The sequence below is a fragment of the Oryctolagus cuniculus genome, chromosome 6, assembly GCF_964237555.1.
Source record: "Oryctolagus cuniculus chromosome 6, mOryCun1.1, whole genome shotgun sequence".
Lineage (NCBI taxonomy): Eukaryota > Metazoa > Chordata > Mammalia > Lagomorpha > Leporidae > Oryctolagus > Oryctolagus cuniculus.
In genome coordinates, this window is record NC_091437.1 from 120,662,014 (window position 1) to 120,680,495 (window position 18,482).

The 18,482-nt window shown below is 40.8% G+C and overlaps 1 protein-coding gene and 1 non-coding gene across 2 annotated transcripts in view; one reads left to right on the plus strand and one right to left on the minus strand.

Moving 5' to 3' along the window:
• Positions 1 to 18,482, minus strand: part of CFAP418 (cilia and flagella associated protein 418) — a 31,176-nt gene that overhangs the window by 12,212 nt on the left and 482 nt on the right. The window contains exons 2-4 of the mRNA XM_002710701.5: positions 14,022 to 14,109; positions 5,278 to 5,342; positions 4,666 to 4,731 (exon numbers count right to left, since the gene is read on the minus strand). Coding sequence (XP_002710747.2) covers positions 4,666 to 4,731; positions 5,278 to 5,342; positions 14,022 to 14,109 — 219 coding nt within the window. The remainder of the gene's footprint in view (positions 1 to 4,665; positions 4,732 to 5,277; positions 5,343 to 14,021; positions 14,110 to 18,482) is intronic.
• On the plus strand, positions 13,851 to 13,914 carry LOC127490877 (small nucleolar RNA SNORD78). The gene has a single exon (XR_007919266.1). It is a non-coding gene; the product is annotated as a small nucleolar RNA SNORD78 (small nucleolar RNA).

Here is an 18,482-nt window from a genome sequence, read left to right on the forward strand (position 1 = left end):
GCCATTTGGAGAGTGAACCAGTGATGGAAGACCTCTCTCTCTCTTTCTAACTCTGGCTTTCAAATAAAATAAATAAATCTTAAAAAAAAAAAATAACAACAGCTGCAAAAGTAGCTAAGATTCTCCACTCTTACATACTTTCATATGGCCTTCTGCAAAGTGGTTACGCTAGAAAGCATAAAGGCTTAGGAATCAAGTTACCAGTTTGTGTCCTTGTTTTGGAATAACTGAATTGACACTGGGCAAGACACACTACCTGGGAGTTTTCACAACTTTCTCTCTTACCTATCACAGCCATTTAATCATTGAATTCTGTCAATTCTATATACTAAATACCTCAATTTTGACTGCTTTTCCTTTATTCACAGAATACCACACAGAACACAGTTCCCATTACTTCTTTCCTGGACCACTGTAACTACTGCCTGATGACTAATTTCCCCTTGTCCTCTTCCTGTCTTGTCCCTGTAACTTCTAAGACATTTTCCACACACCAGCCAAAATAATCTTTTTTAGAAATACAAATCTGACAGAAGCCCAGCAACTTCTATGCATATAGGATATATTTTTTTCTGGAATCCTCCAAAAAGACTTTAAGGTCCCAAACTGAGTCTCAACTATCTCTCTGGCTCCCTTGAGCCACTGTCACCCCTATTCACCAAGTTCTAGGTTGCCTGGCTGCTCTCTGTTGCTCCACGTCCCCTAGCTCCTTCCCATTTCAGGGATCTCCTAACATGGTGTGCCCTCTGCTCCAATGGGCCCTCTCTTTTCTTAACTGTCACTCATTTTTCATATTGTGGTTTGATTAAATGTTATTTGCTTAGGAAGGCATTCCCTGCCCCTTCATAATTAGTTAAGGTACGCATTATTGATGCTTACATCATCCTGTACTTGCCTTAATATCCTATATTAAATGGAAATTAAATACTTATTTGTGGAATTATCTACTTAGAGTCTATCTTCTCACCTAGTCTTAAAGCTCACAGAGGACAGGGAAGTATCCATTTGTTTGTCTGCCACAATTTGTTCACTTAATCCTTAGGACTCTGCAGGTGGCTAATATGTGTTTGGTGAATTTAACACCAGTACCTCAATCTCTCCTCATTTATAAAATGGAGTTAACATTCTTGCTTTATCCGCATCTTGATTTGTTTTCCTCTGTGGATCAGGCGAACCAATATCCACGGATAAAAAACATTCTGGACAGTATGAGAGTACTTTAAAAAGTTCATGGAAAATTAAAAAGCTAGGCACGGACAGTACACTATATAGTATGGATGTAGGAGTCAGCATGAAGCCTATGGTTAATATGCTTGTATCCTATATTAGATTGCCTGGGTTTAATTCCCAGTTTTGGCCCCAGCTTCCTGCAATGAAGACCCTAGAAGGCACTGACAATGTGAAAATTAAATTCCTGCCACCTATGTCATAGAACTAGATTGAGTTCCTGGCTCTTGGCTTCAGCTTCAACTCAGGTCTGGCCATTGTGGATATTTGGGGAGTAAACCAGCAGATGGAAGCTCTGTCTCTCAAATTAAAAAAAAATAGGGGTGGGTGTTTGGCATAGCAGTTAAGACACTTGGGACACCTTCAGCCCAGGTTGGAGTGCCTGGGTTCAAGTTCTGGCTCTACTCCTCAATCTAGCTTCCTGTTGGTGTGCACCCTGGGAGGCAACAGGTTCAAGTGGTTGGGTCCCTTCTACCCACATGGGAGACCTGCATTGAGTTCTTGGCTCCTGGCTTGGCCTGGCCCAGCCTTGGCTATTAGGGCATTTGGGAAGTGAGTCAGTGTATAGACTGTCTCTTTGCCTTAAAAAAAGTACTGATATAAAGTACTTTCACATATAAAATGTTCTGTATGTATATGAATATATTTGTTTATCTTTCTATGGGTGGAGATTCTATTACCATTAAAGGGACAGTTGATGATTGATATTTCTGTGATGGGAGAAGATTTGTGAATCTAAACATTTACCTGGGCATGTACAAGTATATGCAAATGCTATCTCCTCTTGTAGCTGTGCAGAAAGTAAGGAGGAGTGGGCTTTGATAGATTTTGGCATCTTCATGAATCAATACTATGTGATAGGACCCTCAAGCTACAAAAATAGGCTGCTTTTTATTTTTTATTTACTTATTATTTTTTTTAAGATTCATTTATTTATTTGAAAGACAGAGGCAGAGGCAGAGAAGTCTTCCATCTGCTGGTTCACTCCCCAAATGGCCGCAATGGCTGGAGCTAGGCCAATCCAAAGCCAGGAGCGAAGAGCTTCTTCGGGTCTCCCACATGGGTGCAGGGGCCCAAACACTTGGGCCATCTTCGACTGCTTTCCCAGGCCATAGCAGAGAGCTGGATTGGAAGTGGAGCAGCCGAGACTTGAACTGGCGCCCATATGGGATGGTGGTGCTACAGGCAGCAGCTTCACCCGCTATACCATAGTGCCACCTGGCTGCTTTTTTAAAACTGAAATTCCATCTGGAACAAGACTCTTTTGTGATGTATTAAATCAAAGTACACAAAAAATAAACATCTACAAAAATCTTAATTAAACATTTACTTTTTTTGAAGTGAACCAGAAGGCACTGTATTTTTTAATGGTTAGTTTTAAAATCAAAAGGTACTGATATATACGAGTATTTCCTGAGATAAAATGGAAGTAGTAGTAGAATCCAGGACTCTTGCCCTTGAGATATAACATAATGAAAATTGGAACTACTAGATGATAAAGGCATAAATAACTCCAAACCAGGGTACCTACAGTAGCAAGCTATCTTTTGCACCATAATCACGGCTTTCATGTATTATTTCACTTAAGCCTCACAATGTCTCCATGCAGTATGCATAGTTTCTATGGGTGAGGAAGCCAAGGTTTTAGAAGATCAGATTCCTTTCCCAAGGCTTCCCAGCTTCTGAGTGGCACAGCAGGGATTTAACCCAGGCGTCTGTCATCAGAGCCCTTCCCTTTTCATGCCATGGTGTTATTATTTGTTTCTTCATGTGTTCTTCTACTGGTGGTGTTTTGCCTTAGTAAATTTAGGACGTGGTGAGAAATGCCTTCAAAAAGTTTAAAGAGAATGAGAAAATATATCCATAATACGTGAGTTAAGAAGACAGGATAGCAGGGGGCATGCACTGGAAAGGAGTGTTATTCTAGACAGGGAATAAATGTAAGATACTCAGAGGCAGAACAAAGTAGAAAGTAAAGAATCACGACAAAGGTTCTAGTTGAGGTGGAGCATCTGAGTCAGCTTGAATTGGAGGTGATGGAACTGCAGAGAATGGGAAGATCAAGAACAGTTTGGTAAGGCAAACAGTGAGCTCAGAGTTACTTTGAGTCAAACGGAATTCACGTTTCCCTTCTCCACATTGGAGAGGTGCTCAAAGTGATATGAGGACTTTATCTTGACTCCTATATGTGGGTGAGACTAGAGAATATGGAAGCGGGTGGTAAGTGGGAAATTCTGGCTATATTCCATGGGTGATGTGACAGAAGCTTGGATCAGAAATGTCAAGGCCTGGAAATGACTGAGATGAGTCCAAGTGAGTTGGCACAGGTAACACAGGATTGACTGCAGCAAGATTACCTTCTTGTCTAATATATAATAAATATATTCCTAATTCTTTGTTAACACAGTTCTCAACGCACTGTGATTCATTTTTAGCACTTGCAGCTGGCAGCACTTCCTCCCCTGTCCCCAGGAGATTTGTATTAGCCTTTTCACTACATGTGCAAGCCTTCTCTGCACTCCCAGTTTCACTTTGGTCCTATAGTCCCTCCTTCCAGGCTTCCTCGGATCTAAGCTAGCACCACCATGCCCTTCCAACAGTATCTTTCTAGATCCCACTTCCATTATTTAATATAAGTTAACCTCCAGAAATGTAGTCAACATGCAATCATATAACTCAACTGTTTCTCTGTAGAAAATTAATAGAAAGTTAAAAAAAAGGTATTTTAGAGATAAAAAGATAAAAAACAAGACAAAACAAAGTAATCTAGATAGGCAGGCCCCTGCCAAAAATGCTGTACCTTTTCCAAAGTGGCAGAACAGTATAAAGATTTGCTTAAGATAAGTCTGTTTCCCTATATTATGAAAAGGGGAATGGAACGTGATAGGAGCTAATACAGGTTTGGGGTCATTGGCTTCATGACTACAAGACTATCTGGAGAAAGGTGCAGAGAAAGTGGGTGTAGGACAGGCAGGGAAGAGACAAAGAATGGTGGGTTTATGCTTTTGAAAATCTGAATATATCAGAAGCAGCCTCTGTCCTATAGAACTCTTTGGGTAATACAGACTGGTAGTGTCTCACGCTGACAGTCTGGACAAGTCAGCATGGCTAAGGTATCAAGTAGCTATGTGGCCACACTGCCTCATCTGCTTTACCCACTGGCTCCCACTGCCTGGAGGAAAGTTCACTCTGCTGGTGTCCTGTGGACCCCAAACTGGAACTATAGTGATCCAGGCACTTCAAATGGGGCTTAAAAAAAAGGGTATATATGAACAATACATATCCAACAGCACAGATTTCAATAGCTATGTCCCAAGAATCATAAACATTTCAACAAAGTGTTCCTAGATTGTCAAATAAAATATACCTCTCATTATAAAACAGATTGATGCCAAGAAATATATTCTAACAACAGAGCATCAATTTATAACATCCTACCTTTGTGAAATATTTGTTCCAATCCCACAAGGAACACTGCTTCCACCAAGGTACACTGGACTGCAACTAGACGTGTTCAACAGATGGAAGAAAATGAAATTTCAACAAACAAGAAATACGAGAAGCTAATCTGTCCTCATTGACTCTGTGTTCTTGCAATCAAACTGTATATTTTCCCTAGCAAGGCAACTATTTCAAAGAAGAAGTATTTATCTCAGGACCACTGCTTTACTGGCTATAACCTGTACTTTCAGGAACACTCAAGTAGTTAAAATGAGTCACAGCAAAATGTGCTGACCACATAATGTAAGGGACAAAGTAAATACTGAAGAATATAGCAGAACATTAATTTTTAAGAAACTGTTCACACATTTTTTTTTAACATGGCAGAAAATTATTTACAATAGCAATAATCTCCCATTTAATTTCCTCTATGCTAAGGGATCACAGACCATAGGAACACTGGAGATATTGCTATTGGTCTGTCTCCTGAAGGCCAATCAGTGCTTTGTTGTTCAATGTCACAGTTGTTTAAATGATAACATTTTCTAGACTATGCTCGTAGTATTTTCTCACTAGTGTGTATAATTTACCAAAACAATTTCAACTTACCTTTTACCAAGGCCTTGGATGGAAGCTCTGATAGATGTGTTACCTGAAGATTTAGATTTTACTTTCTGTTAAAACAAAACCGTGAAAGGCCAAGAGTAACTTAGAGAATGTTAACATGAAAGCTAATATTCTTTATTTTATAACAAGAGTATTCTAAAAATTAATTTTAGTGGCATCATTTTTAGTTTCTGAAATAAAAACAATGATCAAGCCTTTTAAAGGCAAAAGGGAAGTAAGAACTCCCTGAGGAATTTGCAAATTACTCAGCTAACATTTAGTCTCTGAAATTGATATACTGCCATTATTAGCATGTTATGATTTAGAGTCACTTTATAATTCTTCAGTTAATACCAGAGTTCAGTGATTTAATATGAAAGACTGCTATTTAAAGTTTCATTCTGGAAAAATTCAATTGAGGAAGAAAAAAACCTCAGGCTCATTTTTAAAGGCTTTGAATAATACTCATCTGAACTAAAAATAAACAAACTGAACTCCTGTGTAACTTCAGGAATATTAATTTTGATCATACGGAATGGTATCAACTAATAGCTATTCAAGGAAAATGTAGAGTTACCTAATCATAACCATACAGTAGTTCCTATATGGTTACATAACATCATCATCATTAGCAAGCATTTATTAAGTGTTAACCAGTATACAGTAACAAACAACATAAACCAACCACATACTAGGACCACCGCCAAGGGGAGGAAGTGAGATGGAGAAAAGGCAATTTAAACTATGCAGAGACATGTCTTCATTTTGCCTAATGGAGGCAAAAACATTTCATCTTACTTTTCCTTAACTCTTTTACTTGATGTTAAACAGAACTGGAAAAGATTGTGGTGCATGTCTGAAAAATAATGTGAGTTTCTTTTGTTTTTGGGAACAAGTTTTATGTACCATCCAGGCTCATGTTTCACACGCCATCCGTGCTCATGACTTGGCACACTGTGAAATTTGGTGTTGGTTCCTGGTTTTCCTGTGCAAGTCTGGGAGTTCAGAAATGCAATCTAATGGGAGAGCCAGGGGGTGGAGTAAGATAACGTTATTGTTAGGGCATAATATGGCTTCTATGAACAATATGGGCATGGACTGTCCATGCATAGCCACTTCTTTTTCTCATGCAAGATGTGTTTTACATAGACTTGTTCTCTCCCTTGAAGGCCGCAAAATGGGTTACAATGAATCACTAAAAAGCTAAATATATGTAACTAAACATAGCTACTATATAACTAAACAGAACTGCATAGAAGTTTATTTCTGCAGGATTTTGAGTGCTACTTTTATCTTAAATCAATATATTTTAAAGTCCAACCAGAAAGTATGTATTTTCTCTCTTGAACACCTTGAACTGGAAAGATGGTGCCTCATACATAGGAATGGATCCTTTGGTACTTAATAACGGATTGCTCAGATGATTAATGAATTGCAACAAAACATTATGCAGTTTTTCCCCATTATTAATTAATATTTTGTACATATGATACATTTATATATTCTGTTTGCAGAGTATTTAATAATGTTATTGTGTTGAAATATTACAGATTGGATGAAAATGGCAGAGTAGGGAGGGAGCTTCCTGCTCTAGTCTAGGAAAAGACAGTTTAAAAAAAGTGGAAACAGTGCAGTCTCAGGGAAGAGTTTGGGAGAAAACAACAGAGGAAACTCTACCCAAATTGGAAGGACACATTGGACCTACGTGGAGGGTGAGGACATGCACAACTCAGGACCCCAGCATCCCAGAGCCTCCATGCCAGTGTTTGAAAATGAGGTGAGACTAGACTGCAGCAGCTCAAGCCACTGGCAAAAAAGCAGCAGGAAAAGCCTAGAGGCAATCTGGTTTGGAGCTCTATGGAGGATAGAGGAGAAAAAACAAAACGGGGGCATGTTTTCTTTCTCTGTGGTCATCCTACAACAGGGTCCTGTAACAAGCTGATAGAGAGAAGGTGCCATTTTGGATTTGGACATATGTATCAGCTGTGCCAGCTTGTGTCTGCACCCAGCAATGAGCCAAGAAGAGACAGGTCCTGAGTCTGGTGGGGAGAACAGAGAGGGATGGGTTCTCGTGACTGTGGGAGGCTTGTGTGCTGGGACTGTGAAAATACTGAGGGTGTATGGGAGGACTCAGGGTGTGACTTTGGGCAGTCACTGTGGGGAGCAACCCGGACTAGACTGAGTTACTGGAATTAAGACTTATTCTATGCATCTGCTCTCCCACAATATGGCGCTGGGAGAGGAGAAAACAGCTTCTACGCAGCTGCCTCCAGTTCAACCAATAAACTGTAGGACCTACTCCTGATTAGAGGAGAGCAGCGTACTCGGCATGTGGGCAGCCGAGTTAGGATTGGCGGAGGAGGACTATAAAGGAGGAGAGAGACGGCATTCACCAGGAACATCTACGAGGAACATCTAAGGGGAACATCTAAGGGGAACACCTGTGCAGCCCCCAGAGAGCCGGCCGGCGGCGTGCCGCTCCCCTGCGGAAGTGGGGAATGTGGCCAGGGGGAACTGCCCTTCCACGGAGGTGGAAGGGATAGTAGCCAACCCGGGAAGAACCAGCAGCAAACCCGGGGAGGGCCGAGCAGACGAAAGAACAGCGCAGGGTCCTGTGTCGTTCCTCCACGAAGACGGGGAGCGACAGTCACTGTGGGAGGCTCCACATCATCAGGGCTTCCTGGCTACTTGGTGAGGGACATTGCTGGGGAATCTGAGTTTACACTGAGGACTGCACAGAGCCTTTGTGTGGTCCTTGTGGCAAAGCATACGAATAATATACCCATTGGAGCTAGTGCTCAGGCATTGTTCTCCTTTGAGGAGAGGAGCACAGCTGAGTCTATACCAACGACAAGAACAAACTTTCCCTCTGATAAAAAATATTTACCATGCCAAATTTGGGTGTGTCACCTCAGACATGCCCTTCACCCTGAGCACTGAACAGAGCTCTTTGGCCACACCCACCACATGCCTCTAGGTATTCCTCAAAGCAGACACTCCACTAATCTACCCAGATACAGTCCAAAGATAAAATCTGCCACAGCAGAAAAAGCAAAGAAGAAACCAATGAGTATCTCCACAAATGCCAAATAACAAATGCACCAATTCAAGAAACAAGAATAAGGAAGACAACATAATGCCCCCAAAAGAATACAACACTTCAATACTAGATTGTAAAGATGATGAGATTGAAGAAATGCCAGAAATGGAATTAAAAAATTGATCATAGAATTACTCAGAAGTAATCAGAACCAAGTGCACGAACTAATGAAATCTATACATGACATGAAAGAAAATTTCTCCCATGAGATTGATATCTTAAAGAGAAACAAAAATGAAATCTTGGAAATGAAGAATTCAATAGAACAAATAAAAAAATACAGTGGGAAGCCTTAACAACAGAATCGGTTGAGCAGGAGAAAGAGTATCCGACTTAGAAAACAAAGCACAAGAAATTATACAATCAGATCAACACAACAAGAAGAACTTAGAAAACTAAAAACAAACAAACAAACAAACAAAAAAAAAAAACCACTGTTGGTAATCTACTATCAAACGACCCATCATACGGGTTCTAGGAGTTCCTAAAGGCATGGAAAGAGAGAAAGGATTAGAAGGCCTTTTTAGTGAAATAATAACAGAAAAGAAAATAATAAAAGGACATCCAGGTAAAGGAAGCACACAGAATTCCTAATAGACATAACCAGAAAAGATCTTTACCACAACATATTGTAATCAAATTTTCCATAGTAAAACATAAAGAAAATATTCTAAAATGTGTATGATTTGATCAGCCCTTGTCAAGGAACAGCTTACTATTTTATTCTTTTCAGTATTTTCTTTTTCTACTTAATACCATTGGTTGAACTCTTTACTTAACACAGAATTATTCTTAGGTGTTTAAATCCAATTGAAAATGGATCCCTGTTAAAAATTAGAGTGGGAATAAGAGGGAGGAGATGCACAGTTCAGCACACGTTCCCTCATACTAACCCCTATAGGTAAAGCTAAAAACCTGCCATGGGACTCCAAATCTCATTAAGTTGGCAGGTACTAATGCCATCTTACTAGTTAAAGTGATCATTTTAAGTGCATAACTGATCATAAAGATAGGAATAAGTGTCAAAGGGATCACATAAATAAGACCAAACGTCTGCTAATAACAATAGATAGAATTAAAAAGGAGAGAATGATCCAACATGGAAAGCAGGCCACACAGCAGACTCATAGAATGACAAATGCCCTAAACAGCATTCTGGCCTCAGAATGAGCCCTTAAGGCATTCAGATCTGGCTAAAAAGCCCATGAGAGCATTTCAGGCATGGAAAGCAAGACACTGTGACAAAACATGGCCTACATGAAAGATCTCTGTGAGATTCCAATGGAAAGAAGGGACCATCAAAGAAGGAGGAATCTTTCTCTGAAGGGAGGAGAGAACTTCCACTTTGATTACAGCCCTGTCTCAATAATGTCAGAGTTTGTGGACTGAAGAGGATGACATCATAAATTAGAGTGTCAACTGTTAAACCAACAACAGGAATCAGTATGCACTTGCTTCACGTGTAGGACCTCTGTCCTTAATGAGTTGCACTATGAGAATTAATGTAAAACTTGTCTTCAAACAGTACTTTATATGTTGTGTGTTAGTGTGGGTGCAAGCTGTTGAAATCTTTACTTGGTATAAAGATGATCTGTACATAAAGCTAATTAAAAATGAATCTTTTTTTTTTTTTTTTTTTTGACAGGCAGAATAGACAGAGAGACAGAGAGAAAGGTCTTCCTTTGCCGTTGGTTCACCCTCCAATGGCTGCCGTGGCCGGCGCACTGCAGCAGGTGCACCGCGCTGATCCGATGGCAGGAGCCAGGTGCTTCTCCTGGTCTCCCATGGGGTGCAGGGCCCAAGCACTTGGGCTATCCTCCACTGCACTCCCGGGCCACGGTAGAGAGCTGGCCTGGAAGAGGGGCAACTGGGACAGAATCCAGCGCCCCGACCAGGACTAGAACCCGGTGTACTGGCGCTGCAGGCAGAGGATTAGCCTATTGAGCCGCAGCGCCGGGCCTAACAATGAATCTTAATGAAGAATAGGATGGGAGAGGGAGTGGGGGTGGGAGGATGTGTATGGGGGGAAGAACTGCTATATTCCAAGGGCTACACCTATGAAATTTGTATTTGTTAAATAAAATCTTTCTAAAAAAAGTGTTAAAGGGATCATATTAAGTATTAAAGTGATCATATAGATAGGATTAAGTGTTAAAGGGATCATATAGATAAGATGAAGGGTCTGATAGTAACAACAGATCAAATTAAAAAGGAGAGAATGTTCCACCATGGGAGGAGTCCACACAGCAGACTCACAGAACGACAATCTTTCCAAACAAAACTCTGACTTCAGAATCACCCCTTACGGCATTCTGGTCTGGCTGAAAAGCCCATGAAAGCATTTTAGGCATGGAAAGCCAAGACACCATGGCAAAAAAATGTCCTACATGAAGGATCTCAGTGAGTGAGACCCCTGTGGAAAGAAGTGGCCATGATGTACTTTTCTCTGAAGGAAGGAGAGAACTTACACTTTGTTTATGGCCTTGTCTAAATAGTGAGGGAGACTGTGGATTCAAAAGGCTTCCAAAGATAATATTCATTTAAGAAGCATACATATACATATATATGCTAATTTTCTCATTTTGAGGATTTCTAAATAATTATCTCTAAGGATCAGTCATTTGAGGAATTATTTTTCTTTCATTTCTATGTTTTGTTTCAAGTACTGGGTATATTATCAAAGTATGAGGGACCATATATCATAGCTGCCAACTCAAAGCAGAGTGTACCCAGGACACCAAACCAAAGGAAAGAACAACGATTCCTTCTCTCCTAGGCAGCTCATGTCAAGAACCTCGGGTGATCACTGACATCATACATAAGAGTGTTAACTGTTAAATTAACAACAGGAGTCACTGTGAACTTACTTCCCATGCAGGACCTCTATCCTCAATGAGTTGTAGTATGAGAATTAACTGTAAAACTTGTTCTCAGTTTGTGTGTGTATTTGTGTGTGTGTGTGTGTGCAAATTGCTGAAACCTTTACTTAGTATAGAGTTGATCTTCTGTGTATAAAGTTAATTCTAAATGAATCTTAATGGAGAATGGGTCTGGGAATGGAGGAGGGAGGAGGAGGCGGGGTGGGAGTATAGGTGGGAGGGCAGGTATGGTGGGAAGAATCACTATATTCCTGAACTTGTACTTATGAAATTTGTACTCACTAAATAAAAGTTTTTTTTTTGGGAAAAATGAAATATTAATCAACTGGGCACTAGCTTTTTAATATAATTCAGATGAATGAAAATATTAAATTTAGAGAAATTCAGATTTTAAAGTCTTTAGTAGTCATTTGACTTTTAGTCTGGTTGACAGAAATATTAGTGCACCCAGCCGGCGCCGTGGCTCAATAGGCTAATCCTCCACCTTGCGGCGCTGGCACACCGGGTTCTAGTCCCGGTTGGGGCGCCGGATTCTGTCCCGGTTGCCCCTCTTCCAGGCCAGCTCTCTGCTGTGGCCAGGGAGTGCAGTGGAGGATGGCCCAAGTGCTTGGGCCCTGCACCCCATGGGAGACCAGGAAAAGCACCTGGCTCCTGGCTCCTGCCAGGATCAGCGCGGTGCGCCGGCTGCAGCGGCGGCCATTGGAGGGTGAACCAACGGCAAAGGAAGACCTTTCTCTCCCTGTCTCTCTCTCTCACTGTCCACTCTGCCTGTCAAAAAAAAAAAAAAAAAAAAAAAAAAGAAATATTAGTGCACCCTCTCTATATCCTTAATATCAGCAATACTTAGATTTTCAACCCACAGTCTTCTGTCTTGCTTTAATCTTCTCTACCTTTTTAAAAGAAAAAAAAAAAACCTTCAGTATTATGTTTATTTCTTAGATATTTTTGTGATAAATTTTTACTTGGTCATTTTCTTTTTTTTTTCTTATTAAAGATCTGTTTGTTTATTTGAAAGGCAACATGACACAGAGAGAGACAGAAAGATCTTCCATCTGCCCCAAATGCCACTAACAGCCAGGGCTGGGCCAGGTTGAAGCCGTAAGCCAGGAACTCTCTCTCTCCCACATGGGTATCTGGAACCCAAGCACTTGGGCCATTATCTGCTGCCTGCCAGGCGCTTTAGGAGGAAGCTGGATTGGAAGCATAGGCAATACTGATCCCAGATACTTCAATATAGGATGCAGGAGTTCTGAGTGGTGTCTTAACCCTCTGCCACAACACTTGCCCCTGGTGTATTTCTTTTCTTTTTTTTTTTTTGACAGGCAGAGTGGACAGTGAGAGAGACAGAGAGAAAGGTCTTCCTTTGCCATTGGTTCACCCTCCAATGGCCGCCGCGGCCGGCGCGCTGCGGCCTGTGCACGCGCTGATCCAATGGCAGGAGCCAGGAGCCAGGTGCTTTTCCTGGTCTCCCACGGGGTGCAGGGCCCAAGCACCTGGGCCATCCTCCACTGCACTCCCTGGCCACAGCAGAGAGCTGGCCTGGAAGAGGGGCAACCGGGACAGAATCCGGCGCCCTGACCGGGACTAGAACCCGGTGTGCCGGCGCCGCTAGGCAGAAGATTAGCCTAGTGAGCCGTGGCGCCGGCCTGGTGTATTTCTTTAAAATCTAATAAATATGTTTCACATGCAACCAAACTGGTAAGAATTAAGTATATAACTTCCTATACACCACTTGCTAGAAAAACACAAATGATACTGCCACTCTGGAAAACAATTTGGCAATGGGTAAAAAGTTGGAGATGAGCACACTTCACGATCTAGGGATTCCTCTTCAAGGTTTATACTTCTTAGAGTAACTCTTGTATGTAGGCAGAAGACATGTAAAGATACCTCAGGAAGCACTGTTTGTAGCAAACAGGGCATAATCTACATGTCTCTCTTAGGGAAGTGGATACATCCTGGTAGTCACAGAGTGGCTTACTACCTACAGCTAAAATTGTTTATGGCTATATACATATATAATAAAAGTATAAATTTATGGATGGCTAGGAGAGAGGTTAATTTTGGGAAGGAAGCAAGAATAGGACCTGGAGAGATTTACATCTCAATTTTTTAGTTAAGAAAAAGTCCAGAGAAGCAATTATAGTAAAACATAAAGATATGTTTTATGGCTCTTATATTATTTTATGAACTTTTTATCAAGTCAAGAGATACATAACATTTAAAAATGCTTTATAATGTAAAAAATTAAAATATTAACAATTTAGTCATCAGCTAATGAGACAGCAGCAATGGCACTGCAGCTGATGTGCTAAGCACATTGTTTCTGATCTTTTAGAAAAGTGTTCTTCGAGAGTACAAACAAATATTAGCAATCAACTTGATCTGTGGGTTAACTTTTACACTAACAGCTTTTCAATCTCCTTATTCTTGCTGAGAAATGAACAGGGAAACATGTTGAGAAGTTCTAATACTTATTTCTCTGAAGGCTTTACCTGGAATAATTTTGTTACTAATTGTATTTCTTAAAATTCAAAGGACTATGGATGGCTACTTGTATATTCTTTAAGACTATTTTAAACAATGATTGCATTCATTTATAATGATGTTGATCAAATGTCTGATCTGAAGTGAGCACGTGGACAAATTTGTACTGAAGAACCCTGTAACAGATAAGCCTGGGAAGAATTTAAGGAGACTTAGCATTTTAATGAAAGTTATGTAAAAAAAAATAAACAATGATTGCATATTCGTAATACTTAACTTACAAAGGGTTTTTTGTCAAAGGTAGGCTCTTCAAATATTTCCTTAATAAGAGTGTCAAGATCATCTTCTTTTTTAAACGCTTCTGTTGATCTGAGAAGAAAACACACATAGAAAAATCCCATCTGAAACTTAAAGGCAGATGAAATCAGCATCAGAAGAGTTTGTCTGAAGTCCATGACTGGAGTTGATAACAGAAGGATAAGTGTGATATTAATCATTTTCCCGCCATGAGCCTGGCCTAAGTTTGCTGGGATATATGAGGGCACTTAGTGCCTCTCAGGTTCAGATTCACACGTGTACTTTACTATTACGTACTTCGGACACTCAGAGCTATATGTTACCTTTGAGAGAAAACTGGGCACATGCTTTCCTAAATTACATCAAGCAGTTATTTAGAGAATACAAAAAATAACCCTACTTCTTTACTAGAGAAGACAAAGGCTGTGTAATCAAATAACCAACAGAATAAAAAAAAACCCAACATGTGATTTGTTAGAATATCTCAGCTCTTTATTTTCTGCAGACACAGTCATCATTGGGTTGTTAATACAAACTCATTGTTCAGAATTCCTATTTAACACCTAATATTTATTGAATACTTACTAAATGCCAGCTACCGCTCTAAGATTTTACATGGGGATATCTTTGTTATCACAATTTTATACATGAAAAAAAAAAAGACACCAACAGATTTAGAAACCTGCCCAAGGTCATACAAGTAGTGGGAGAAAAAGGCTGAAACTGAGGCAGCAGGTAACGGGTCAAGTATGTGGGTCCCTGCCACCAGCTAGAAGACCTGGGCTCCTGACTTTAGTCTGGTCAAATAAGCTTGTATTAACAATCTTGGCTATTGCAAGCTTTTGGGGACTGAACCAGCAGATGGAAGACTTTTCTCTCTTTGTCTCTCTGCTTTTTAAATAAAATGAAAATAAAGTTTAAAAAATACTACCTAGATGACTACTGAAAACTGCTTCCAGGTATAATATTTAATCTCCGGCCTCTACATCCTTCAGCTGTAGTGAAACACCTCTGACAAGTCACTGCTGTCCAAATCATTATACTCAATGGTCTTTCTCAGTTTCAATCCTCTTTAATTTTTCAGAAGCAGTTGGCAGTGCTGGAAAACAGTTTCTTAAGTGATAGCAGGTTGCTAAGTTGTCATTTTGAAATGCTTTCCTCCTGTGTTTTTTATGACATCCTGATTCTTTTTCATTTAATTTCAATTTTTTTCATTTTTTAAAAGATTTTATCTATTTTATTTGAGAGAGTTACAGACAGTGAGATGGAGAGACAGAGAGGAAGGTTTTCCTTCCATTGGTTCACTCCCCAAATGGCCGCAACGGCCAGAGCTGCACTATCCGAAGTCAGGAGCCAGGTGCCTCTTCCTGGTCACCCATGTGGGTGCAGGGGCCCAAGCAGGTGGGCCATCTTCTACTGCTTTCCCAGGCCATAGCAGAGAGCTGGATGGGAAGAGGAGCAGCTGGGACTCAAACCGGTGCCCATATGGGATGCTGGCACTGCAGGTGGCTGCTTTACCCACTGCACCACAGTGCTGGCACCTAGAACTGAATTTTTCAGATTTATTAAAAAAAAAAAAGATTTATTTATTTGAAAGGCAGAGAGAGAGGGAGGGAGGGAGGGAGAGAGAGAGAATCTTTCATCCATTGGCTCACTCCCTAAAATAAATACCTGGAATTGCTGGGGCTGGGGCAGATGAAGCCAGAAGCCAGGAACTTAATCCTGGTCTCCCACCCAGGTGATAGGGACTTAAGTACTTGAGCCACCACCTGCTGACTCCCAGAGAGTGCAAGAACAGGAAGCAAGACAGGAATCAGCAGCCAGGACTTGAATCACACACAACCTGAATGGGATGCAGATGTCCCAAGTGGTAATTTAACTTACTGTGCCTACTCCTGAGAACTCACAATTTTGCGGGAAAGAATAATACATCTTTTTGGTCTTTTGATAAAGTAATCTTCTTAATCCCATGTTAATAAACTCTGTTTTACTCCCTAAATCTGCTTAAATTCTAATCTTGATTAACATACAGTTTTGGCTGAAAATAAAAGGTATTTTCAAAATAAAGGAAATATAAACATATGAAATCTACAAGTAAATATAAAAATGTGTATACACACATATAAATTTACTACCATGTGTTGGTAAACTTAGACATAATTTTGGGCAAGTAACTGTTTTCTAAGCCTTGCTTTTGATCAGTGAAATGGAGACAAGAGTATTCATTTTGTGAGGGAGGAGATTAAGTGAAATTACACATATTAAGACTGAGCATACAGAGAGGACTCAATAAATGGTGGCCATTATTGTTGTTATAACGATAGCTGCTATCTGAGAAGTTATGACACTATCTTAAATATTCCTGTCCATATCATCCTGAACCACTTTATTCCTACAACTCTTCTACTCAATGCATATCAGCCTTTTAATAAAAATGAATCACACATTCCTCTATCATTTTGAACACCTGAACAAAATGCATGTTTGGACGACTGACATCAGCAGTTATTCCTGGTATCCAGAGTAGCATGATCATGTATTGTATCACTTGCAGAGCTACCATTTTAAGAGGCAATTTCAGCATTTAATTCTTTAGTTATATTGTCATTACAACCGCCAGGTAGTCTCCTATCAGTAAATTTACAGCATAAATAATTTCCCAGCTTTTAAATATCAATTTTGGCTCAGGCAAAATTTTGATGCATGGCATTATAAACCAGGTAGGGTCTCTACTTGATATCAGGTTTAGGGCCCTTGTTGCTGTGTTTTGCATAATTTACAGCTTACAATGTACAACTTGTCAGGTGAGAAGTTTTAGCATAAATGACAACAGTATTGGTTCATGACAGCTTTTATAAATATAGCACTGAAAAATCCAATGTGCTACAGCAGGATGGGGTACTAGAAGCATTATGGGTGGATTTTAGTAGTGCAAAAACAGTCATGAAATAAACTATGCTTGGAGAGGATCTACAGAAGTAGCGCTTTCCCTTCTGAGCCACCTACTCTAAAAAATCCTATTCCTCTGCATACTGGTTCTCTTGAAATGGGCTCTGGAAAACTTTCTCATTAAGTCCTTTGATAAGGAAGGAATAAAGTAAATCAAAAGAAATTCCAGAAGCCAGTATTACAGGGCACAGGGTTAAGCCACTGCTTAACCGAGTTAAGCCGAGTTCCGGCTGCTCCACTTCCAATCCAGCTCCCTGGTAGGGAAAATCAGCAGAAGATGGCCCAAATATTTGGACCCCTGCCACCCACCTGGGAGACCTGGAAGAAGCGCCTGGCTTCGGACTGGCCCAGTCCTGGCTGTTGAGGCCATCTGGGGAGTGAACCAGTGGATGAAAGAGCTCTCTCTCTCTCTCCCCCTCCTCCCCCCTCTGCCTTTCAAATAAATAAATGTTTAAAAATTTTTTTCAAAGTTAACATTGTTGTGGAATAGGGATGATGGATATGCTGGCAAAGGTTACATAAAGAATTCCAGCATCCAGATATTCACATACAATGAATACAATTAATGAGTGTGATATTTACATATTCAGCTAAATGAGTTTCCCTTCAGAGTTGTAATTTTAATTGGCCCTACATTTATTTTTAAAACTGCTGCTCAGGACTCAACTGATTTTTAGAAGTTCTCTTTCTGAACTCCTTTAAGAATCAATGTTTTTTATCTTCTGAGAGAATTTTTGGAAACAAGTGTCACAGGATGGAAGTCCAATGAAGTGGGTAGCAATGGAGTTGCAGAACACCTCTGGTTAACCACAGACTCCTACACGGAAGAAACCAAACCAAACCACGGCCATCGGCTTAACAAGAATGACATTCTTGGACTGACGCAGAGCTGCCTCTGTGCCATTCACAACTGTTTCCCAAACAGTCTAGGTAAGAGGCGATTTCCCAAAGATTCTCCCGAATCGCTGCACAATCTCTCACCTCATCATGCTGAAAGGCATACTTACTCTGATGCATACGGTTTGATCTTTTTTAGGGTTGAGGCGGACAATAAGAGGTAAAGGGGGGTGGCCTGTTATTTAAATGATGCCAAGTAAAAAGACTGGCAAATTTGAAAAGTAGATTTTTGGATCAAAAGACTTAAGACATGTCCCCACATTTCCATAAGGATGCCTGCACTCCGCTGGAACCTTGACTTGGGAGCCACGGGGAGAGGGACGGTAGTTGGGCTAATACAAATGACGATCACAACGAATACTTTTCCCAAGCATCTCATCTCGGGATAGAACGGAGTCGTCTTCTCCCTCCTTAACAAGGAATGGCCTGTGCAGTGGGGTCAGGGCCCCTCCCGGCGCCCGGCCAGAGGCCACACCCGGCTGGGATCGGCCTGAGCCGCGCCCCCGCCCCAACCTCAGCAAGGCTTCCAGGGCTGTCCGGCAGGCACCGACCCCAGGACTGAATGGGTGAGGGTCGGGGGCTCTGAGAGGCGGGGCATC